At 36.1% G+C, this 26,232-nt stretch overlaps 2 protein-coding genes across 3 annotated transcripts in view; one reads left to right on the plus strand and one right to left on the minus strand.

The window, feature by feature from the left end:
• Nucleotides 1-1,399: 1,399 nt before the first annotated feature.
• LOC126161938 (60S ribosomal protein L8) lies at nucleotides 1,400-15,151 on the minus strand. Of its 2 annotated transcripts, none has more exons than XM_049918112.1 (5): nucleotides 14,999-15,151; nucleotides 14,700-14,844; nucleotides 13,937-14,078; nucleotides 2,195-2,413; nucleotides 1,400-1,722 (listed from the first exon to the last, which is right to left on the minus strand). In XM_049918112.1, exons 2-5 carry the CDS (start codon nucleotides 14,835-14,837, stop codon nucleotides 1,445-1,447), a joined length of 777 nt encoding a protein of 258 aa, XP_049774069.1. In that variant the 5' UTR covers nucleotides 14,838-14,844; nucleotides 14,999-15,151; the 3' UTR covers nucleotides 1,400-1,444. The 2 variants fall into 2 exon arrangements, with proteins under 2 accessions (XP_049774069.1, XP_049774070.1); XM_049918113.1 differs by having other exon boundaries at nucleotides 14,986-15,061.
• Nucleotides 15,152-15,392: 241 nt separating this feature from the next.
• Nucleotides 15,393-26,232, plus strand: part of LOC126161939 (ATP-dependent RNA helicase DDX3X) — a 171,368-nt gene continuing 160,528 nt past the window's right edge. The window contains exon 1 of the mRNA XM_049918114.1: nucleotides 15,393-15,668. Coding sequence (XP_049774071.1) covers nucleotides 15,624-15,668 — 45 coding nt within the window. The 5' untranslated portion in view covers nucleotides 15,393-15,623. The remainder of the gene's footprint in view (nucleotides 15,669-26,232) is intronic.

A 26,232-nucleotide genomic window follows, 5' to 3' on the forward strand; every position in this document is an offset into this window, starting at 1 on the left:
AGTATTGTTTTAATATAAAAAAACCACGTTTTTCCTATACGGAAAAGCTTGTGCACCAATTTCCTATACATTTTTAGGATTCACATCCAGCACTCAGAAGTACCATCCATACTATAAGAGCTTATTGGCTGTAGATGTAAATAAAATTTTCTTCCAAAAGTGGTACTAAGAATAATACCAAAAATATAATGGTGTTTTAATACACTACACAAGCTGAACACATTCCTGTCTCCTAATTTACATGTTGAAAAATTTCTGCTGCATGAAAACCGACCAACATTTCCAGACAACACCGATGCAGACAGGGCACTATTCAGTTGGGTATGCCTCATTGTACACCATGTTCTCTTTTTAAGATCTTTTTATATAACTTAAAAAAATTAAATTTCAACCTAATATTGGCACAATAATTTGATCACGTGAACTACTGAAAGAAAGCTAATGCTAAATGCACTTCTAAAACTGATAACCACTTGACTTTCAATTTAATTTGAAGCAATATTTCTTACGCAATTATCTTGTACACACCAATTGTAACATCATGATGATGATGATGATCTGGGTTGAGGGGGCATTCAACATCATGGTCATCAGCACCCTGATGAAAAGTCAACATGAAATCTCATGGATGGGGACGAAGGCTGTCCACACATGCAGCCAAATGTAAGTAACACTTCGGTATCAATAACCTGAGTCCATCTTCTCATTTAAGTGATCTGTTTCCTAAAGAAGTCCCAAGACCTAAGGGTCTGAATATAGTTTACAAAACATATATGTAGACATGTGATACGTAAGAAAATAGGTTACTAAAAATAAATAATTCCCATATGTGCACGGTAACATAATTTGATTGCAACACCTACATGAGAACTTTCATTCGCCGAAAGTGACGTACTTCTCTCATACCTGCACTAATGACCTACAAAGGTGCTACACTGTTGTGAATGTTTTGTGCTTGCGGCGTACCATGAACGAATGACATTTTACTAATTTTCAGACATCAGAACATTCCCAAATCCATGATTTCCTTTTACTGACATAAATATACTCAGGTATTGAATTAAATAGAGAGATATTATTCCCATCAAATGAGTAACAGCTCAGTGTTATTGCCAAATATTCGTGATTTGTATAGCATAACATATGTACATTACATACGTGCTATCGTCCACTTATGAATCAGCCAAATGGTCTATATTCTGCATCAGCTGCCCTCAGAGACTCATAGCACCATAGAACTTTGCTATCAGGAGCATGTTTACTTTTCTGCATGCAACCCCCCCCCCCCCCCCCACACACACACACACCAGACAGAACTTTCATAACAAAGATATTCATGCACCCTCAACTACAGAAAAACCTGGTATGCCAAAAATAATGTATCAGAAAAACCAATTAATATCTTTGAATCATTTTATTTGCTTAATTTTTATACAACCAATATTTAATCATCTCCCTTCTTTGTGTCTGTTTTGCCACCACGAATCCTTCCAGTTCTTCTGGCAGCAATGAGACCGATCTTTCTACCAGCACTAGTTCCACGTTTAACTGTTGAAGCTTTTCCAATGTGCTGATGGTTACCACCACCATGAGGATGTTCAACTGGATTCATAGCTACTCCTCTTACTTTAGGCCAGCAATTACGCTTAGCCTTGTATTTATGATATGCACGTCCAGCTTTAAGAATTGGCTTATCAATTCTTCCACCTCCAGCAACAATGCCTGTAAATGGAATAAATAATAGAATAAAGCAATTTATCATGAAACATTTACAATGCTGCTTAAGTACCCAACAGAGAAAAATTGACAACAGACCCAGGAATGGACATCTCTTACCTCCCAAATCAAGCAGTTGTACAAGTAAAAGAAATTTTACACAACTTTTAGCTATACAGAATGCTTTGAATTACTTTCTAATACTGTGAAAGACAAAAAAAAAAAAAAGATGTTAGCCCATTAACTCAGAAAGAGCCTCTAATTACAATCATAATGCTTCAGAACCAGTCATAGAATTCATCATTGTAAACAGGCTAACAGTTACACTAATACGTTTATGAAGAAGAGATTTGCATAAATTTAACTGAATGTCCACATTAATTCAACACATTCAACCCACAGACAAAACTAAGCAACACATACAAGTCTCACTGACCACTAAAACTGGACCACTACAGTGTTTTACAATAATACCTACCAACCATGGCTCGATTGTTTGAAGGTATAACTTTCTTTGCACCTGATGGCAACTTCACACGAGTTTTCTTAGTGTCTGGATTATGCGCAATCACAGTTGCGTAATTGCCCGACACACGAGCAAGGCGACCACGGTCTCCTGTTTTCTCCTCCAAGTTGCAAACAATTGTCCCTTCTGGCATTGTACCAACAGGCATCACATTTCCAATTTGCAAGTTTGCTGTAACATACAAAAAAGATTATGAAACTGTCAAGACTCTACTGGGAGTAAAATACTTCATATGCTGGGGGCAGGGAAGGGAGGCAACACACCATTAATTTTTAATGCAAATGAAATTTACTGCTAACACTAGACACAATTATTTAAGTTCAGGAACATGTACACAAACACTAGAGATATCAATGACATTCAGAATAAAAACATTTATTGTACCAGAACAAACAAATGTTAATATTTTTAACTGACAGTACAAAGAAACCACCTCCACTTCATGCTTGCCCATTTCAATAGAGGTAACAAGTAAATTTCATTGGTGTGAGCCACACTCATTCTGCTGAAGGATTCACCACATGGACAGTTTTTCTGCAATAGAAATCTGCCACACAGGTATTGCCACAGATTCACCAGATGGGTTACACTTGAGTGAAATCTGACCAGCATCCAAGACCGTAGTGAAATATGACATCACTTGACAAAGGAGATAAACAGAGCAGGAAGACAAGTACAGGGAAGGACCATTATAAAAGATGTTAGGGCCCCAGGTCAAACAGTACTGGCTCATAAAATATTCAAACCCACAGGAAAAAGAAGCTGGTGGGTGCAATATACCAATTTAGAAACATGCCAGTATAAAACCATCATGTTAACACTACAACTTCACCTTTATTAGAAATACACGATTGGAAACACTCTTCATTGTACCTAATTTTAGATTCTCAAACTGACTAATTATTGAAGTATGCACTGTCTCCCACCTTCCAAATGATTTGGTAAGTGAATTACAGTGGGCCCTTCCATTTAATCTGAACTCCAAACCGTGGCCCATCTTTTCACTTTTACAAATCAATGCCAGAGGAGAAATTAAGACGTCACAAACAGCTAATAATTTAAGTGCTTGTACACATGATACAGCATTCAGAACACTACTACATTCCATAACAACATACAGGTAAGGTTAATAGCATTGCTTTGCTAATTGTCTCCAGCAACATTAGAAGTTGGGTTGCACAATACTGTCATATGGTAAGTGTAAATGATTTCTCAGGTAGGACACATATTACTTATTAATTTGGGGTCTTGCGAAGAAAATTTCTAAGTTACAGTACATACTGGACACACTGTACTACTGTATTTTAGTCATCTGTTCTGTGTAAGTCGCATGCCTTACAACAAAAGCAATCGCACGGGAACACACAATTTCCTTGAAACTCAACTTTGCTGCAATTTGAATGGCTTATGGGTGAATGACGTTAATAAAGGAGAAAAAGTCCACATGTGCCAATCTTTCACATCAACAAGAATTAAATTCCGAATTATTTAGCAATACAGAAGCACTCTGTTTCATCATACTTTCGGAGTTTTGGATGCAGTGAAATAGTTCACATTCCAAACCGCCATTGCAAGAAGTCAGATAGGATATCAAACACTGACATTCATTGACTACTGCCAGGCAACCAAGGACTATTGATTCATTGATAGGGAGATGTGCCACATAACTGCTAGCAGGGATGTATGTTTCCTGGAGGATGAGAATTTTCCAAATTCGAAGAAAGAGGAACATAAATCACAAATACTTTACAATTGAAACAAAAAGCAGTTTTTCACATCATCTATACTTTGCCAGGGTTGCTACAAGTTTCCCCAAATGAAATTTCCTGTTTTCCAGAGAAGTTTTAGCATTTTTGCCTGATGAATTTTGAGATCTCAAGGGTAAGTTAAGATGTAAGTTAACTATTTGTCTTTGCAGGTACAGGAAACAATAGAGCAAATATCTACTGAAAAAGCTTGGAAGCAGATGGCATTTCCTGGCATGAACAAAAGTTGTTAAGTACTAAGATTATCTTTTGTAATGAAGCTGTTTTTGGATGGAGAAAGCAAGCCAAAAGGTATATCTATTTCATTAAGACCACTGGTGTCAAAGCACATTTGGTGACTAAAATACGCATTTCCTTGGAGATGCAAGACACATTTAAAACACCTTCACTGATTTCAGAAATAACCTCAGAAAAAAGTAGGCCCCTTGAAAGAAGTGTATAAGATGAAGTACAATCGTGTAAACCAACACTGTAGGTGACCAGCAATAGTAGCATATGAAGTGCCAGTGACAGATGATTTACTTCTTCTTCTTCTTCTTCTTCTTCTTCTTGCCCATACTAACATATGAACTACTTTTGAAGTGCCAAAACTTATTAAAATAAATAAAATGTCTATAAAACTCCACACTGTACAATGTACTCGCAGTAAGACAGCCAATTCCTGGAAATTGTTGCCCATGGCCTCTGGCCTGAGGATCACCACAGTCCTGGGTCCATGAATAAACCATGAAAATCCGCTGCAATACGCTACACACAAACAGACCTGGCCTGCGAGTGGATCAGTGAGACTAGATCTGATGGGCAGGACTTGCACATTAGTGGGAACCGAATGGCTTCAGATCAGCAGATTTGATCCATTAGATACCCGCAGAAATGGCTTCCAGTTTAGGAGCATCGTGGAAATCAAACCTTGTGGCCAACTATTCACGAGCCACAGGCAGCATGTTGTTGAAATTAGACAACCATGATCAATCCGCGCAACATATAATTTGTTCAAATACTCTGTGAATCAATAATGAGGATAGGTAGCAACTCACTGTAAATATGATTGCCAAGCTACAAACAGGCACATAGAAAAGTGACAATCGCACTCTCTCAACAAAATTTTCAGACAAAGCCTTTGTCAGGAAAGGAGAGCAAATGTGCACAAAATCACTCAGGCACACATGACCACTGTCTTGGGCTGCTGTGTTTGGAGAGAATCAGATCTAACAAAACCACTTCTCACACCTCCCTGCCTCTTGGTGGCAGCTGCTAGGCTAGTGGCAAGATGTGAGAACTGACTGCAAGCTGTGGGGAGTGGTAGGAAGGGCAGAAGCAACAGGAATGAGGGAGTAGGGAAGCAGCACACGTACTCCACTGCACCCAACCAGTGGCCATGCATGACACCTCAGTAAACAACCATTTCATATACTGACAAAAACGAGATTTCCCCAGTGTGTTTTTTTTTTCCTTCTTCAAATTCCCCTGACGTGTGCGAAATTCCCAGATTTCCAGAACCTGTGACAACACTGTTCACATACTGAAGAAATTTAATCACAGATAGGGGTAATCAATACTTACAGTCTTGACAGTGATTGATGGTGATGAATATGATGATAAAAAATAGATCACATAGTTCAACAAAGTGTTACAAGGTCAATCACAAACTCAGTGAAGGGCTGACCATTTTATTTATAACTTGCAAGGAGGACTTCCAAAGACACACAAATGTCAGTAACCTCGGAAGGGATGAATAAAGAAGAGGGGAAAAGCAATTACACAAGAATTCACTCACTATGATACATTGGGCACACACATCTCCATGTGAAGTGAGTATGAAAGATAAAGCTTGGGGTTGGCATACACCAGAAACATTAAAGACACACCTAATAAAGGGATGCTCTCAAGTTCAAGGTGATAATTATCAAAAAACCTTCCCACCAGCAGATAAGCTCAAATTAGATATTTTATATATGGCAGCTGAAAGGCAACTTAAGATCAAACATGTTAACACTATCTCTATTGAAACCTCAATGAAGGAAATGTCTTGTCATTCCACCAGAAAATTTTGTAGCTCCTGGAAAAGTATGGAGAATGGAGAAAGCAGTTTATGGACTTACACCTGGCCAGAACTGCAATTAAAAAAAATTGATGAGATGATATGTAAACAAATTGACAATATGCTTTTATTTGGAACAGACAAATGTTTTGGAATCACATCAAAAACCTTTCAAAGAGATTTTTGAGACGAAATATTTAAGACTGGTGAGCTAATACCTAGCATGGGAATTATAGAAATGAAAAAATTGGAATTGCCAAGAAAAGTTTGAGAAATTTGAAACAAATGCAGACAAGCCAATGTCAACAACTCTCAAACTCAATTTGGCCTCTGCGGCAGTCTAATCATCTTGCATCAATGTACTTTATCAGGAGGCAATAGGTATTTATACAAAAATGTATTGTGTTGTCTATATCCTTAATAAATATGATCACTGTTTTAAAAGCCACTGGCTGTTAGCATGGGCATCCACAACAGAGACATGCCCTCGTGCAATCTGCTCATTAAATTCTCAATTTCTAACAACAATTGTCTGATTGTTGTAAGCCTTAGATATTACACTGTCTAGCACAACTGGAAATAGCAGTTGGCATGGCTCTTCAATAACGCACCTAACTGGAAGACAAGGGTCACCTTGGCTCAAACTATTCTACCTGCTAATTCGAGGCTGGTTTCACAAGGTATCTCTCTCATCTAATGCAATACTAGTCCTGGGCTACAATTTCCCCAAAAGATATTGCTTTCAAAATGCATTTTGATAAAGCGAAGGCACAAAAATAATGCAATAAATCTGCTGAGATCATTAGATATGAAATTTTGTAAGCATAGTGTTTTTCAGTATTTTAAACATAGCTGCACAACAGCAACAGTTCCACTCAATAAAATTATAAACAGCTGACCAGTTTGCAATGGATAAAGAATTCTTTACCTAAGTTTCAAGAAACTTAAATTTGTCTTCTTCAGAAGGTGGCAATTTTACATTAGTAAGGACTAATGTACCATCGCCGTTTTTACAAATGTCGGCATAGATCCATTTGTCACGTAAATATAAATTAGTACATGGATCTTGCAGACCCTATTTCTAGGGCTATATTTTAATTTTGACAAATGGATCTATGCCGACATTTGTAAAAACGGCGATGGTACATTAGTCCTTACTAATGTAAAATTGCCACCTTCTGAAGAAGACAAATTTAAATTTGTTGAAACCTAGGTAAAGAATTCTTTATCCATTGCAACTGGTCGGCTGTTTATAATTTTATTACATAGTGCTTTTGCTGATTTGTTCTGCTGCCCAACAGGCTACTGACAAACTTACTTTTTTCCCAATGTCAAATTTTTAATTCAGATTGTCAATCACACTTTTTGGTATATGACTGACAATACTTGTTTGTACCTTGTTGGCTGCCCATATTTAATCAGGAAGATATATTTTCCCATCAACGAATAAAATAAATTGTACTTATATTGTTATTAATAGTAGAAAATGATGTAATTTATGTATATTAATGAAATACGCAGATCACTTAGGTATCAAAGAAATCAAGCCTAAAACATTGAGTGATCACCCAGCAATTCTTTGAGGCTCAGTTTTTTGTATTTCCTCTCAGATATAGTGCTTAGGGCACAATAAGTTTCAAACTTACCAATCAACAATGTAAGGAAACTGACGGACTGCTATTCGCTGTAAAGGAAACATGTCGAGTTGCGGACAGGCATAATGAAAAGACTGTTTTACACATCTAGCGTTCGGCTGAAGTCTTCTTCAGAAAAGGAGAAGAGAGAATGTGTGCGCATGCACAAAGCAAGCATATCTCAAACATGACCATTTCCTGCAACTATGACCAGACCGAGCTGCCGCAGATGACCATCATGTGTGTATGAGGTGTGCTTGCTCATGAATGAATCTGTGTGCGTCTTTTCCTTTTCCTTCGCTTTGGCCAAAAGTTAAATGTGTAACAGTCTTTTCATTATACCTGTCTGCAACTCAACGTGTCATCTTTACAGAAAGGAGCAATCTATCCTTTTCCTTATAATTTCAACTTGCCAGTTTTCACTGTTTAAAATTACTGATCAGCTATACCAAAAATTTTAGAATATTGCCCCCTCTTGGTTAGATTTCTTTGGACACCCTTGCTTGTCATCATAAATGTTGAGGTATCTAAAGGTAAACAATCATAAGCTAAAAACTGGTTTTCTCTAGCTATGGCAGAGAAATAATGACCTTCAGTGATGCAGACTGGGTAATAAAATAAGTGGCAGATACTTGAACTGGTTCATACATACATGGAAAATTCTTTAATTTTGTGGTCTAGTAGAACACAAACTTTTCTACTCATGAAGCTGATTACATGACTGACAACTATTCAAAATTTACTGCAGTTAAGGTAACTTAAATCTATAGTATATCCATGTGTCACAAAGCAGGTTAAAATATATCTGATATAAGAGCCATACAGCCAGATAAGAATCTAGTGACAAATTCTAAAAATATTTAGTCAGAAAGTAGCAGTCAGACTGTTAATGTTTAAGATCTGTCTTCTAAAGAAATATTAGATGATACTTTCACAAAACCCCTCAGTAATGCTAGACATGAAACACGTAAGAAACTTGCCTTGTAAAATAAGTTAGAGTGTGGCTTCATTTGAACACAAAACTGTGTTTGCATATCAAAATAATGAGATTTTTGGAGTATGTACATTAATATTGACAGCTTTCTGTTTACTCCTTGTTTTTGCTGTTAATTTGCATTTGTGTATATGTAATCACTGCAAAGCACATACTATTTTTTCATTTAACAAAATCTTCTTCACAACTTTCACATTAATTATACTAAAAATGCTGAACAGTTTCTACAGCCACTGGCACAGCATGGGATACTGTAACTAGGCTTTATAAAATATGTTGCTTCCCAAAGATGGTTATTTGATGCTGAAGTATGAGAATGGTTACTAATAATGAAATATACTTAGTTCGGTATCAAGCAGCTGTATAAAAGCTACACAGCAACTTTTGAAACAAATGATTTTACACAAATTGTATAAGAATGAACACACTCCTGTGTTGACATAATGATTACACAATGTTAGATGCAATTCTACAAGGAATTTATGGCAAGCCCGGAAAATTTGTTGCAACACCTAGTGGAATTCTGCACCACACACAAGAGACGCAATTTCATCCATTGCAAGGTTTTTAAAACAGTGTGAGGATAGCATTGTACTTAAATCTAATTAGTAACAAAGTCTAAGTGCAAGGTTTGTTTAGTAATTTTACCGTGTGTGTGTGTGTGTGTGTGTGTGTGTGTGTGTGTGTGTGTGTGTGTGTGTCTTACCAGATCCACAGAATTTACAATTCTTGAAATACAGCAAGGCACTGGTACAACAATTGTTGAGTGTGACAGGTTTGCCAAGCCATATTCACATTTGGCCATCTCATCTTAAAAATAATTGTAATTCTTAGAAATGTGTAAGCTTGCCTTTTTTGCAGTAGTTTGCTCAAGGTAAAGTAACAATTTTTCTCGGACTTCTGAAGGTTAGTATGATGAATTATTCACATGCACCTGCTATGTTGGCAGCTCTTGCACTGCATGCTGATGTTGGCAATTTGATCCTGTTGTTCGTGTCAAGTCATGTGATTGTGTCAGTAGCTAATGAGAATCGCTGTTATCTAATAACTTGTTTTGGTGAAAGCTAAGGATTAGTGAGTATTGATCTGGTTTTTGTGTGCTATAAAGTTGGTTATTGGTTTTCGTCTGTTTCTCTGGATGTAACAATTCCCTTGGGATATTTTTTCATATTCCAATGTTATGCCACGAGTTGTGAAATTAAATAATGTGACTGGAGGAAAACTGTCTGTGGTAAGGGATTGATCTCTAGTGGAGCTGAGCTCTAGATTGTTACAGTTAGGGTTGCAAAAGCCAATGAATGTGACTGGAGGAAAAATGGGTGCGGTGGAGGGGCTGCTCTGTAACATTAGCCAGATAACTGTTTCGAGAACTTTGTGGCATATTTTCGCAATAATTTATGAGGTTGTGGTTATACAGAAACTTAAGAGTGCGGTTTAAATTTTAAGAATTTTCTGTTTTATGACAACATTCTGCACAATAGGGCCTATATTCCATTACGCCACACTGAAATTTCACACATTCCACACCATGACATTTATCAAACGCTTTTCTCATAGGTTCTGCCATTTTGTCTAATCATCCGCCACATATACTGTGTTCACATATCACTCACCACACAACCAGTTACCAACTGCAGCATGCAACACAGAAACCACCAATACCATAAGCACACTTTTACCTGATCAAGTACCCAAATGTTTAGCTAAAATTTTAGCAACCCATCAGGATCTTAAGAACTGCTTTTCTTCAACAGATTATACTTTTTGCACTAACATCTTTAATAATTCTTTGAAACTACATATTTTCAAATAAACTGTAATAAAACTGTAAAAATAAGGACAGACAAGTGAACGAAAGTAAAACCATCAAAGCTAAACACAAAGCATCCACAGGTGGCCACAATATTTGCTAGTCCCACTTCAATTGCAAGGTTTTCATATCCTGGCCAAATACAAATATGCCAAAATCTGTTATCAGCAATAAGAATGGCAACAAATTGTTGGTTGGGAACCAGTGTCATTTCTTCCCACAGCTGAAACTACTAATTCAGACCCAGAAGAAGGCCGCTGCAATCGTGGCCGAAACGTTGGCTTTTCTATAGCAGCAGTTTTTACATTATGATGTGGTACCAAACCCAGAAAACTTTTATGTCGACTGACTGGCCGCAGAAGCCTACGCAATTATACTACTAATTCATGTTTCAAAACAACATTTCTGCAACTGCTCTTCAAACCAGATGAGAGATCAGTTATGAAATTTTAAGCCCCTTTTACACGACTGACTGACTGCTTGACATGAGAGGGTATACTGCAATGCCCCTGGTGTTACAATCCAGCACTGATTTTCACTCATCTCATGTGGTCATATTTCATTTAAACATCAGCAGCAAAATTGATTGCATTGGGAGAACTGTCTGCTGCGCAGTTTACCACCTGTAGTTATGAGAGACTATACATTTCACAAAAGTTTACAATAGATTGCAGTAACAAAAGGTAGGAAAAACCAACGAGTTTATTAATGACCAAAGCAGAATTCATAGTGGACCTTCTTGTCAAAAGTCTCTGGTAATTAAGTACACTCTTGACAACAAAGAATAAGAAGTGTCATCCAAACATTTCAAAACACACATTTATTTGCTCAAGATAATGTAAAAAACAAGTCAAGCAATATCTAGAACACAATAAATAGTGTCTTTCGTATTCATTCTCCGTATCTTGTTTCCTTGCTATGTGTCAAATAACATCAAAATTAATTTATCTCTTAACTATAGCAGTATTGTATTACCTTTCTCATGTACAAGAAATGCAATTGTTACATAACAGTATTTTCAGACTATACAAACATAACTCATTGGTAATTTCCAAGAATGTTTGCCTATTGAAGCCGCAGGCTCCAAACAATATACAGTAGAGTCCCATTAATCTGAACTAACTGGGACCGAACCTTGTTCGGATTAGCTGGAATTACGGTGTTGAATTTCTAGAATGAAGCATACCAAGCAGATAAGTAGGTACACCTTGGTAGAAAAAAAATGGGAACATAGGTGGGAACAATGGCTCACTCTCACTCCCTGCCCTTGTTGAGACCTTTGTTGTGTCTGAGGCCAGTGCACTGCCAATTGGCTCGTAAAGCACTTGGTTATGTTAGTTATCAATCGCTGGCATGCCTAACGGTTGTATTCGTTCAGGTTTAGTTATGTACATATTTTTGTCACAAGTAAACAGAAATATACAACGTTAACTCAGAGAAAAACTGAAAGCTTTGAAGCGGATAGACATTGGTGAGAATGTATCTAAACTGTCAACACCACTGGGTATTGGTAAAGCAACCATTTGTGATTGAAAAAAGACCAAGTGAAACATACTTGTGCCACATCTTCAGGGAAAAAAACACACTATAATTTGGCAGAATCTGAAACAGTCCCAGTACGATGAAGAGGGTTAATCTTTTCCTTTGGTTTCACAGTAAAGAGAAAAAGGAACTCTTCCGAATGGAGCACTGGTTCATGAGAATGCTGTTTACCCGAACACGTTAATGAATGGCGACGAGTCAATGTGAATATGGGCTGGTTGAACAGGTTCAAAAAACATCATGGAATCCATAAGCTAACAATTACTGGAGAGAAGTTTTCTTCTCCTCATGATGCAGTGAAGGAATACTTGGGTGAGTTTGAAAAAATGATAAGAGATGTGACTATAAGCATGTAGCAAGTGCTGGTAATCACAAGGTGCCTTTAATGCTGATCGGCAAATTTGCTTGGCCCAGAGCTTTTAAAAATTGCAACACGAAGTCCCTGCCCGTATATTATTGTAACCAGAAAAAAGCATGGATGGATGGTAAGCTGTTCAAAGAATAGTTTCAGGCCCAGTTTGTTCCCTCTGTTCAACACTTTTCTAAGGAAAATCGTTTGTCTCCCCATGCAATACTTTTGATTGATAACGTGCCATCTCACCCCAGCACTGAGGAATTATGTGATGGAGAAGTTGTGGCAAAGTTTTTGCCGTTGAATGTTACACCAAACCATACTGACAGTCACTCATTTAGTTGCTGCTGTGACAAGACCAGGAAGAAGTGGACTGCTGTGACGGAAGTGACAATGAGGCTGAAATCGACAAAGGAGAGCTGCTGCCACACAGTGATGCAGCAGAAGCCCTTTACCTCGCACTACGTTATTTGGAGCAACAGCCCACGGTTACACGTGCTGATTTGCTGTTTATGAAACGCTGGAGCAGCTATGCGTCATAACAGACTGCCTTCATTATGGGGGGGGGGGGGGGGGACACCAATGATATTTTGTAATCTAGAAAGTACGCATAAAATGTCCACCTTATTTTAGTAAGTTTGACAGCTTTTCTTTCACTGTTATGAATTGTTTAAACCAAATTTTTTCTTGCCAATTTTTCTAATACATGTTTACTGTGCTAGGAAAATTTAAATTGTGTGTGTGTGTGTGTGTGTGTGTGTGTGTGTGTGTGTGTGTGTGTGTGTGTGTGTGTGTGTGTACAGCAGTTTACTGCATGATTTTCCATACTTACACTAACATTTTTCATATTCGGATTACTGGGGTTCGTATTAGCAGGATTCTGCTGTATATCAAACATGTGATTCTAAATCGATCATGCAATTATGGTGGCAGGTGTTATGAGCACGTTTATGGTGGCCACTACAGCAACGACAAAAGAAGAGCATTACTAAAACAGTAGTAATCATAAAGGAAACTACCTACCTCACTCGTCATTGACATTGTCGAGAAATTCCATTTGATGCCTATGCTACAGCAAGCATTCCCTTTTTGCCGTAAGCTGGGTAGACTACCAGTGTCACGCAAAAATATCGGTAGTGTGTCACATTTCCGACAAAAACTCAATTTTCTACATCGCATAAACATGGGATTAGATTCTTCACATGAGGCAATCGGCCGAAGAAACATCTACAATACCAGACATCCCACTCACTACCAACAAATCGTTTGTATTTTCCTAGCAACTCACAAATAATGTATCATACTGCAAGGCACCACAATTGCGTGATCGATTTAGAATCGCACGTTCATTATATATTGTTTGTAGCCTGCGGCTTCGATAGGGAAACATTCTTGGAAATTACCAAAGAAATCTAATTGTTACACAACAGCATTTCCAGGTTAAGAAACTTAATTCATTAATTAACACACTACAAACAACTTCATGAAACAAACAGTTCTCACACTTAACAGATAATTGGCTCATAGGAAGTCAAGTTACTAAAAAAGGTTATACCTTTCTTTCCACAGTACAGGAACTGACCCGTGTACATGCCTTCTGGCGCAATAAAGAGTTCTTTACGCGTCTTGAATCTGTATGGATCCCTGAAGTGAACAACTGCAAGTGGAGCACCACGTCCTGGATCATGTATGATATCCTGAAAGCAATTTGTCATCATGAGACAAAGCAATTTGTCAACAGACAGCACAAGGAAATTCGAATATATAATTATAAACATATAACCACTTTACAGGGAGTATAACATATATGTTGTTATACACAATCAAATGAGAGCTTCGTATGTAGGGCTACACCTATCCATAGAACAACACTTATCAGCTAAGTATATAGTCTTATAGCATACCCATAAGAAGCACGTCTTAATTACGCCGCTGAAGACCTTTACCTAAATAGTCGTGAAACAAACAGTTGTCACACTTGACCATACACTATGGAACTCACAACAAAAGAAATTCATGCCTAGTATGTCATTCCAGGCCGTTACTTTTACACACTACTTACACCCTTTAGCTAGAAGCTAAACCGCAAATAGTAAAATAGAGGGACGTTAACAAAGGAATTGGTGATCCAAGTCGATACAAACCAAGACATTAATACAGAATCAAGAACTGTGATACAGTAATGACAGTGCCGTCACACAGCGTATAGATCAGATTCAAACATTCCTAATACCCGACGTAGATTGACGTAACTTTACGAACGAAATGTGTGTTATACATTTACGAACTATGCATCAAGGGTAAACGCTGATTTTTACCTTAACAACTCCTTTAATATAACCATGGCGTTCAGCGAAGTCTAAAGCTCGAAGTCTTGGCGCCCCTTTCCTGTGTTTTGTGTGGGAACGAAACACACTGCCAGCACCCTTCCGCTGAGCTCGTATCACACGTCCCATTTCTAACCTGCAATTAAGTACGGGACATGTTAGCGAAAAATCTCTGTTGATGTGCAATTCAGTTCACTCAACTTAATAATCACAAATAAATAATAGGAAAATGTGAGAATAGTAACAGAATATCTCGATTGAACGAGATTTCCCTCACACGTTAAAATTACCAGCTTTCGATCCAACTCGTACACTCCTGAAGACCCACACGGAAGCAGCAGGAAATTGAGTTCGACGACTCTCGTAAGTCGATATATCGCTGTACAAGAGGTCGACGGAACTACTCGAACAGTAATTTGCTTCTTTGCAAATAAGATTACAATAACAGAATTCTGAACTAAAGAATTTGACCTAAATAAAAAATATGAAACTGAAATAAATAGGAATTAAAATATGTCAATGGAAAATTTGGGAAGGAAAAAGTGACGTCAGAGGTAGCATGTATTGTATGAGCAGTAGATGTGATACCGCCATTACTAGTCTTCTAAGCTTTAGCATTTCACGTCTACGTACACCAGCGATACACTTATGTTTTGTTTTGTAATTACTGTTGAGTTATTCACTTAGACTTGTTTTAATCATAGAACAACAAACTGTTTTCGGTTGTGTCTTGAGTTCTGAAATTCCAGTAGAACTATCGTAGACAATAGTTTTCTGAAGTCGGTCACTCAGCTTTAGATCGATTAGAAGTTCTAAAATTTCGAACATCAACGTCAATATCCTTTGTGTGAAAACTACGTGAAAAGACAACGCTTGCAAGGGGTGTTTTAAACAAAAGTCTTGCTTTGAAGTAATATGAGTAATGTACCCAATCAAAATGGATCAGGTCTAGAGCAGCAGGTAAAGTTCTCAACATATGTTCTGAATTTTTTAGTTGCCTTGTTATGATATTAGGGCGAGTGGCAGACTAATGGAGATAACGCAAGCTGAAAGTGACGTTTGATGAAAGTTAGGTGGCTGGTCTGCACCTTTCATTAAACAGCCTTAAGTTTATTTGATAATCATTAACCTTTGTTATAAGAAACTTAATATGTGGGCTAATTTTTGACGTGAATGATGTTCTGTCTTTACGTGTCTATAATGGCGGCCGAAGTACTTTCTACGTGCTCGTAATTATGTGTAACCGAATTACCGTTACTTATGTTATGCTGCATTATTTTGTAGACTTATTGTGTTGTGGAATTGTGTGTGATTGTTGCTCTCTTCAGATGTAATCGTTTAAAAATAATTCTCCAAAACACCTTGCATTACGGTCAGCTGATGTTAAGAGTGACAGAAACAGATTTGTCAGCAAAACAGCTGGTTTTGGATAAGTTTTTGAGTAGGGACCCGAATTTGTTGGATTTGTCGCTGCAGTATTATAGACGTCACTTTCAGTGTTATTCTCCTTCATTTACTGAATTGTCAGCTGTTTCAATCTTGTAAGATTTCCTAAAGACATGAGCAAAGATTTCGTCTCGGGTGGGAGCAAAATGTCAAGAGTCCACTTTGGGCAGCTATCTGTTGGAAAATGGAGACATAATATGTGTATTTAGGTTTTCACAAGCTGTATTGAGGTTACCGAATTTCAGCAAATCTTTAGTATTCATATTTACAAATTATTTGAAAAAAAAACTTCCATCTGGCAAATGTTGGACGAGTATACATGTAGATAAAAAGTACAGTAGGTTGATAAGTCATGCTTGACCTTTTCTCTCCATGTATGTTCATTTCATTAGTTCTTAAGGAAATTATGATTAAGAGCTGCAAAATTGTCATGGCATGATTTTTCTATAAGATTATTCATATAAGTTTCGTTTAAAGTTTCAAATTTTGTATGTAATAAGATGTATGTCTAACACATTTGTTCTGTAACTGGGACAGTCTTCGTAGGTCTTTCCTATTGTACATTTTTACAATAAAATTATTTTTTTTAATATGACTGTCGGCAATTTCTTGTAAGTTAAAGGTCACTAGATATTACAGGAGTTTTTACCGCACTGAAGCATGATATGTGGTAGGTAATAGGACAAGTTTCAAGTTTTGCCAAAAATGTCCTTGCTTTGTGCAAGTAACGCTGAAGTGTCCGTGCCGCACTGTTGCCACATTAATTGTAAATGTGCGTTGTATGTGGGTCATTGTGTCAGGTGACCCAGTCCAGAAGATACGTAGAGCTTTTTAATTTTGTTGAAATTTGTAGGGAATGCACCTAAGGATCATATACGAAATTCTTCAAAGTTTGTGCTCCAATTAGGGCTTTACACAAGGCCACTTTCACCAAAACTGGAAATGCATGAAAAATCTTAAAAGTTCAACTCATTCTTTCTTATTTAGTAAGTCTACAATCTGGCAACTTGCCATTTTGACAACAATTTGTTCAGAATATAGAAACAACAAATGATTTGAAAGTAGTGTCCAAAGCACATTTATTTTCGTACTTGCAGAAAAATTGTCACATTTTATACATCATTGGAAAAGGAGCAGGTAGTGAGTAAAAGGCACTGGAAATATAATCATTTGTAAATATATTTTGCCCACCTGTCCAAAAATTAGTGAATTATAAAATTTATTGCAAAAGTATTCACTGTGTTACCAGTCTGACATTAGCAAAAGTATTAGCAGTGCCTTCTTTTTTTTTAGTTGCCACCACTGAAAAGAGTACATTTTCGGTCTGTGAGAAACACCTATTTTCATTTTGGTTGCCTGTTAAACGTTGCAATATACTCACATTTTCAGTAACAAATATGATCTGGGGGGGGGGGGGGATGCACTTTATGACCACTACATACAGTTTCTATATTGTTTATTTTTGTTTACTTTTGTTGAAAACATAACTTTTAAGATGATGCTGATGTACAAGTAGGATACTGAACCTGAAAATGTTGAATGGGGCGTTCAGTGTGGAAAGTGACATCTACTACTTAGACTTTAATTTGTGGGTTAAGTTTAAATGAAAAATTAAAAAAAAAACTTTGTGTAATTTGGTTGGAGAATTTGTGTAAATTTTTTTCAGAATTTTAAGATATAAAATAAGACTAAATTTTCCAAAGGGAGCCATAAAATACTGCCCACTTGATATTGCTGGGGTAAAGAGACTGACTTTCACTAGGCCTACCTCAATTACACCAAAACATTTTTCATTAAGCTAAACTGGGAAAAAGAAATTAAAATAATTATAGAAACTGATTGGAAGAGTTTACTAAAAATGATTAAATATTTAAAAAATTGAAATATGAAGTACACGGCTGGATTGCAGTCTTTAAAATAGGAGTGCATAAACTCTGAGTGCGCAATTAACACAGTACGAAAACTGAATTTCTCTCTACTGAACACTGACCATTGCTATTTTCTAGAAGTTGCCTCTGCAGCATGTGTGCATGGCAGTTTGATTGCCAGCACCCAGCATTTCCCCTGCTCTGTGGTTGCCACACATGCCGAGATTCCTGCAATGTTTTTTATGTCTTGAATCCTGCTAAAAATATTGCGCATGTGGCTGTAGCATATAACATTCCACTTTGGAGGCAATTAACGTTCTATTGAGTATTTCTGTTTTGTACATGATACAAATCTCTCTAAAATTTTTTGGTAGTGTGTTTCTGAACTTCTGTCTGGGAAGTTTTTCCTCCCTGGACAAGTTCCTTGTGTTTACTAGAAGCTTCTTTCCATGTTTTCTCTTTGGATGTACCATTATTGCTTTTTCCATTTGCTTCCGTTCTGCTTTTAGCACTTTTTCCCTTAAATACCAATTTCTTCCATAGAATTGTTAATGAGCAAACCATGAGAAATTAAATTCAGAATGCTAGGTTTTCTTGATTTTGTGTGTTCCTCTTTTGCTTTCACATTTTGATCAGCTGGTTGTAAATTTTGCATAGGGTCGTCCCAGTTCACTAGGGTTAGGCTCACTAATTCTTGCAGTTGAGTCATTCCATACCAAGTGGTCCAGGAAAAAATAATTGGTTGCCTGACCATCCCAGGAAATTTGATATTTTGCATTTTCAAGCATCTGCAGTTTTTTTTTATTCAGTGATCAGTTGCTCTTGGACTTTCAAATATTAAATAATTTAGTTCAGCACACTGTTGACATTATCACCTAGATGAGTGTGTTCTGTAATATATTTTTAATAGCTCAAATTCATTGGCTGCAAGTTTTAAAAAAATTAGAAAAGTAGTTTTCGAGAGGAGTGATTTCTTAGCCTTAGTATTTTGTGCTGTTACCCTGATATAGTGTAAGTGTCAGTGATGAGAAGCTTACTGTTTAAAAAAGACATTAATTAAAAATTATTAATTTTTTTCACATGCAATATCTTAAGGGGTTAGATAAAAATTTGAAAATTACACAATTAATAGGCCATTGTGATATCAAACTTCATTATGAATTTCAATGTTGAGATTCAGTTGACAGTGGAAAAAAAAAATTTCGATATTATGTATTTTAAAAACAAAGATATCTGGGCTAATGGAATAACATATATTTGTTACATAATTGGAAATGATTCAGATTAAAGTGAACAGTGATTATTTGTTGAGTAAGTCCACTTTGAAAGTTTTAGCTGAGAGCATCTGCAAGTCTGTGCAGGCTTGCAGATGAGTCTGTATAAGGCTGTGTGTTGTCTTCCACCAACATCTGTCCACTTGTACTCTTTTAACTAAGAGTTCTTGAAGTATGCTGTTGAAAAATGGAGGTTCATTGTTCTATTGGTGTTCTTATTACTGAAGCTTGTCAGTGTGTTGTGGTGTCTTTCCAAAAGACATTACTTTAATTGAAGATTACAGTGAAGAACAAAGTGATTTTACTTGAAAGAGTTGACTTCGATGTTAAATCAACTTGTAAGTACTATTGAAATTAAATACTTGAAAAGTATTTCATCATGTTTTTGTTCGGCTTTGCTTTGACCCTTTTAAGGTGTAGGAGACCTGTAATAGAAGGTCTGAGAAAAATGTTAGATTGTTATTCTAAAAATAAAAGCAGTTTTATAAGTATAATACCAGGAAAATCATTGTGTCCAACATGTTATTGTAACATATTTGTTACTAAAATAGGAAAGGATATTGATAAGTTAAAATATGCCTAAAGAATTTTGTGGCTTGTCAGAAACTATTAAAAAAAAAAAAGGTAGATTAAGCTTGTGAAATCCCAGGTGTATCATCTGGTAGTAAAATTACAAAACAGAGTGAACAAAAAAGACCTTTTGTCTTGAATGCAAAAATTGAGAAAGTGACAGTCAAAAAGAATTGGAAATTTCAATTCGGAAGAAAATTTGTACTAAACCAGATGGAAGTTCTAAAAATTCATCAACTGAATATGATGATTGTCAGAAGAGCTAAAAGCGAAATGCCATATTTCAAACACAGCATAAAATTAAGATCATCTTTTTTAATGCCAAATTCTTTGAGTTGAGCAAACGTTAGTGGTGAATTTAATGTGTCAAAATGCCGGTTAATTTAACAAGGTGTTCAGTAAAAGAATGGGGAATTTTATGTGCATTACACAAGGAAAAAATGCATTTAATTGGATAGGCAAAACATGATTGAAAAGGTTATTAAGTTTTATGAAAATAACAGCAATTTGATGCCTGGCAAAAGAGATTGCTTTACTGTGAAATAAAATGTTACTATGGTTCAAATACAAAAAATGTTAACATTGAGTAATTAAAGTCAGGTATTCACTGAATTCAAAAAAGAAAATCCTGACATCAAAATTGGAAGGTTGAAATTTTGCAAGTAGAGGCTGAAAACGGGTGGTGTTGCTTTGTGTGAATCACTAGATGTAAAGTTGATGATAGGTGGGAGTTAACTACGAAGGCTGTTTGGAAGTTCTGGTAAGCAGAATTGACAGTTGCAATTGCACGATCACGGGAAAATCTCAATTATCCAGCCAAACAGGCTTTACTTTACATGTTTGAAGAATCGGAAGGTGACTATTTGATGCCTGACTGTATAGAATAATAACAATGGACGACACAAGACTGAATGGAAATGGTGACAATCACAAAATTGCGAGAAGAATTTTCTGAAATGTTGTTAGCTAACCTTGAAATCCTGAAATTGCATCTTTTATTGCTGAAGCTCGAGGTAAATTAATGAAGGACAAGAGTTAACTTCTTGACAATTGCTGAATGCAATGCACCTTATACTGAACTTCAGTAGTGTGAAAAACTTGTCCCACTGACATTTCAAAGTAGCTTTAGTGGTTTTTGTTAACAACGAACAATGTTGCATTGCCGAAGTTGATAATATTGATGAACAAAACCAAGATAAAACTATGACTGGGCGAGATTTAAACTGGCCAAACTGAGCAAAGAAATTTCTCAGGTAGTCAGTGAACAAAGTAGAGAAAACAGATAAGATGAGAACAAGGTAATGTAGTTTGCTGGCTCATTCTGAGAAAAAAAAAGAAGTAATCATAGATATGTATAAATTATATACTTGATATGCTTTATTCCACTAGCCTAGATATTACAGCTCTCAAAAACAATATTTTTAAATTTTCATATTTTTTCTCCTAATTTTAAATTGCACATCAAAGTTGAAATTTATGCTGAAGTTTCATAATGTGAAAGTCTATTATGTGTGTGATTCTCAGATTTTTATCTGGTCCCAAAGATATTGCAGGCCAAAATTTGTTTTTAAAATAGTGTATTTTTTAAGTGTAAGCTTATCACTATTGATGTTCTATAAAAAGTAACGCTATTTTATAGTGTGATAGCATAAAAAATATTAAGGCTAGAAATTAATCCTCTTTTGGAAAACCACTGTTGAGAAATTGAGATTTTTGAGTCAAATGACTTTGAGTAACTAAAAGTATTATGGAATAAATTCAGCTAGGTGGTGGTGGCCAGTCTATGCTGAAGTAACTGCTTTTTATCTTAATGGCCTAGGGTACCTATAACTGAACAATTAAAAACACTCAGATACTTGAAAACACAAACAAAATTCTAAATAATAAAAATAAAAAAATTTAAGAATATTTTTGAGTCCTCTCGGCAAATATCAAATTTTTCTGAGCAACCAGTGTAGACTGATCTAGTTTTTTTTCTTACAAAAAAAATAAATAATTCAGTCTTTAATCTGATACATCTTTGTTTAACTTTTATCTCTCGACAAATTTGTTGAAATTTCCATGTTAATTTCCCAACAAGTGATAAGCTTGTATTCATGTCTTCGGTGGTTGAGATGACATCATTCATTTTCACAAAAGGGTTACAATATGGTCAAAGTTTCATACCGGTATCAAGATTAGTCCTTTATGGTGAAAGTGAACCTGAGTGTCTGTTGACCCATATATAAGCCTCTTTGTCATTTAAGTGGCTTTCGTTCTTGAAAATAAAGTTATTTCAGTTTTTAGACTATTAGAGACTTTTCACAGTTAAGTGGGTAGTGTGTGACCTTAGACTACCGTGAAATTGCAGTTGTGGATGGGCTGAGCTATAACATAGTTCAAGGTAATAGATTAGCTTGGAAAGTGATAATTTTGTAGAGTTAGTGAAGCCAATGATTGTGAATGCCATATAGACTGTGGTAACATATTGACCTGTAGTGTAGCTTGCTGTTTGTTTTGTGCCATATTTAAACACACTTTGCCATATTTTAACACTTTTTGTAATAAAAATAAAAACTAGATAATCAACATGTTGGGAAATTCCATAGAAAACTGACATTTTTGTTGTAGTTTAAATTTATGTCTCATAGTCGTATGGGATATATTAAAGCTCAGAATGTGTAGTTTCTACATTTGGCAACACAACAATAAACCTAGCAGGAGCTATGCAAGAGAAGCACAAATGCAAACAGTAACAGTGCCTTGTACAACAGCCATTATTGGCAGTTTTCAGTAAATTAATATAAGTATTTCCTTATATATTAAACATACTTTATGATGGTCTCTTCTATCATTTAATGTAGATTTTCACAGCTTGTTGATTATTCTGGTGTGGGAAGATAATAATCAAAGTAGCTTCAGTGTTGTTAGTCACCAACAAATGCTGTCTTTTTCAAATGTTTTGGGTGGCTGCATTCATAAACATTAGAATAGACATTCAGTATAGTGATCTGAGAAAGGGAATGCATAATAAGTTTCTAAACACTTCAATAAACAGTGTGACAGATGCAACAGGTTTTTTAGTGACTCATGTAATCTCCATTATTTGTTATGTTAGTCACAGGCTGTGTTGACAGTTTATCTGCTTCATATGAAATCACAGTTTAATTTTGTGATTTCATTTAACAGCTGCAATGTTACTGTGTGTCACTAATAATTTACACAATATTTATGATAATTAGTATATATACTTTTTTGGTATGAAATAGTTGAAACATGTATTGTTGGCCACTATGGCTCTCATGACCCAAGCAGAACAGAAGAGAAATAGTCTAAGCAAGAACCACAGAAGAAAACAATGGAAAGGCAAAAGGCACATGAAAATAAGAAGCAGCTGTGAGAAAGTGGGAAAGGTAGGAAGAAAATTCAGCAAGAGGGACAGAAGCTTCAAGTATCCATACGAGACTATGAGAGAGTGCTGGAAACAGGCTTTTGGGGAAATAGCATATGCTATAATGCCAAGTAGTTCTTCTGAAATATCACCATATAAAAGTGCTCAGTCATTGCAAAGAAGAAAGTCATGGAAAAGGAACATAGGTTATGACAGAAATGTTTTCAAAAAAAATTTTTTTAGCATCATTTTGTTATAAGAGATCAACTGCAACTACCAAAGAAACAAAACTAGTGAGGGTTTTCTTCTGCAATGATACAGTTTCGTGCCAGCTGCTGGTAGGTAAAATGTAAAAGTTGGCAGAGGAGCACATATGAAGATAAAGACAAGAATGCAAAACAAGCTGATGAAGTTCAATCTGAAGGCGGCTTCCTTTTACTTACAGGGAAGCATTCTGATGTGGAAATAGGGATGCTAGTGTTTTACAGACCACATGTTTACCCATTTGGCTCTTTGAGACAAGAAACGTGCTTGTTTGTAGTGTGAAAACTCTGAATTTCTTCTTAGTCAGATTCATTTGTACGCATGTAGAAATATCTACAACTGGCTTTGTACGCTCAGTTGTGTGGTATGTACAACAAAAACTGTAGTACAGGAATGTGTCACTTGTGCTTACTGTCTAACAATTGGTAGACATCTTGTAGTTTGAAGCACAGCAGTCAACTGAAGGCCGTCAGAATTGCAAGATCCATAAAACTTATTGGTATAGAAGGAAAACAGTTGTGAAGGAAACATGGCATCTTCTTGAAGCAAGAGATGGACTAACATTGTAACTTTGGAAAGTAAAATTACACCTATATCAACAAGTGTTGGAATTGCAGAAGCAGAAAGACACACACCAGCCAGGAAGTGTGCTACTGCAAACAGAATTTTCTGAAAACTATTGTATAAAAAGTCAGTATGAGGTAAAGGCCACACGCTGGATCAACGATTACACTGTGACAGTATATACTACAGTCATAATCCATGGTACGGATTCTACTAATGATGTCAAGCATCAGTGTTATGCTGCATCACACACATCTGCAGAAGTACAGATCTTCAACAATACAGTTATCGTATACGTTACAATACAGTTATCATACATGTTGAACAGCATTTTGAAACTGTTGAAACCATTACAATCTGGAGTGATGATGTAGCCAGTCATTTCAAAAATAGATATTCCATGACACCTATGTCAGTGAGCCCAAAATACTGTGCATGAATCTTTTTTTTTGATCCTGTCATGGTAAGGGTGTACATGATGGTGCAGGTGCTGTTGCTAAAAGATATGCTTGAAGGAATGTCTTCAAAGGTTGTGAACATATTACTAATGCTAGAGAGTTCTGCGATGTTCTTGTGGCTGGTCATTTGAATATACAAGTCCTGTTTCTCACTGAGTGTGACGTGCAATAACAAAAATGTGAACTAAGTAATTTTTTCAAACATGTAACTCCTTTCCAAGGCATCAAAAGAGCACATTGTGTGAAATGAAACAAGTAGGAAATATGCAGGCGCTATTCTGTGAAAACATAGATGATGTGGCTGCTGTTTCTTACACAATAAAATTTAACAGTGTCAGTCTTAATAATAGCAGTAATGATTCCTATAGTGGTATTTTACAAAACAGCAGTGAAAACTTTCATAATGTCTTGTATTTTTGTGAAAATGAACATTCAAGATTCTATGGAACTGTCTGTACATGACTGATGGATTGTCCATTGTGAGCAACTTTGATTTCGTCAGGAACCATTCTGCACAGCGACCATAGATTGTAAGGAAGGAGAGGCACACAGTTGACTGCTGTGTGCCTCTCCTTCCTTGTCCACTGTGGTAATCAAAGGTGTCCCAGTAAAGTTGTAGTGATGCCCGAGGATTCAAATTCTTTTAGAGTGTTATGGTTCTTGCTGGTACATCAACATACAAATGGCTTGAGAAAATGAATCAGATTATGTGTGAAAGTGACATAGTGAAGAAACTACAATCACCACCGACCCACTGAATCGTTGTGGTCATTTCAAGCTCAGTGAGGGTATATGAAAGTTAACTGGTGCGGAATGTTTTATATTGACACGTTTCAGTGATATGGCTATAGCTTAAATAAAGTAATTACTTCTGACTACTGTGTTAAGTTTCTCTTTTTGTCACACCTCAATACAGTCTTCCTACCTTCACTAAACAATTTGCCACACAGTAATCGCAGTTGGTAAGAAGTAAGGTAGGCTACAGAGATTAAAATTATATATTAAGGGTGACACTGAACAGTATTGGCACTTGACAAGTTGTTGGCACAGCATCAGTTGGTTTTTGCAGTGTGCAAATGTTTAGTTTCTCATGTGTTGTGTAAGTTTCATCCACAAGCAGCCTATTGTATTAATACACAATATGTGAAACTACCATTCCTACCATTAAGGATATGAAAAAGTAATCATTGTTTCCAAAAGGGAGGAGTTAACATGCTTGTTGTCAATAAATAATGCTATGTTTGTCAGCCTGGAATGACCCATCTGCAATTTTTTCATGAATATTGTATACATGTATTGCAGGATGAGTCCACTGTATAGTTTTTACCCAGTTTAAGGGCACAAAAAATATTTTCATAGTTACAGGGATGTAATTGTTTTGATCACCTCCATGTCACAAATTCACAGCTGATATTACTGGTAAGTTTAAAGCTACTACAATGCAGTGTAGTAACCATAAAATTTAAAGGCAAAAACACTTCAGACATATTTTGTGAAAGACACAGCAAACAGAATTTTTAGTTGGCACAAAATTAGTACTGTAATAAAATGATAAAATCCAAAAATTTAAGTCAGATTTTTTACCTTAAATAAAACACAAAATAAAAGTAGATGTTTATGATAGGTAAATGCTCTGTTCAGTGATGTAAAACTATTAAAAAATCAATGTTGTCAATTTTAAGGCACATGATGTTAAATATAGACATTGGT

The sequence above is a fragment of the Schistocerca cancellata genome, chromosome 2, assembly GCF_023864275.1.
Source record: "Schistocerca cancellata isolate TAMUIC-IGC-003103 chromosome 2, iqSchCanc2.1, whole genome shotgun sequence".
Lineage (NCBI taxonomy): Eukaryota > Metazoa > Arthropoda > Insecta > Orthoptera > Acrididae > Schistocerca > Schistocerca cancellata.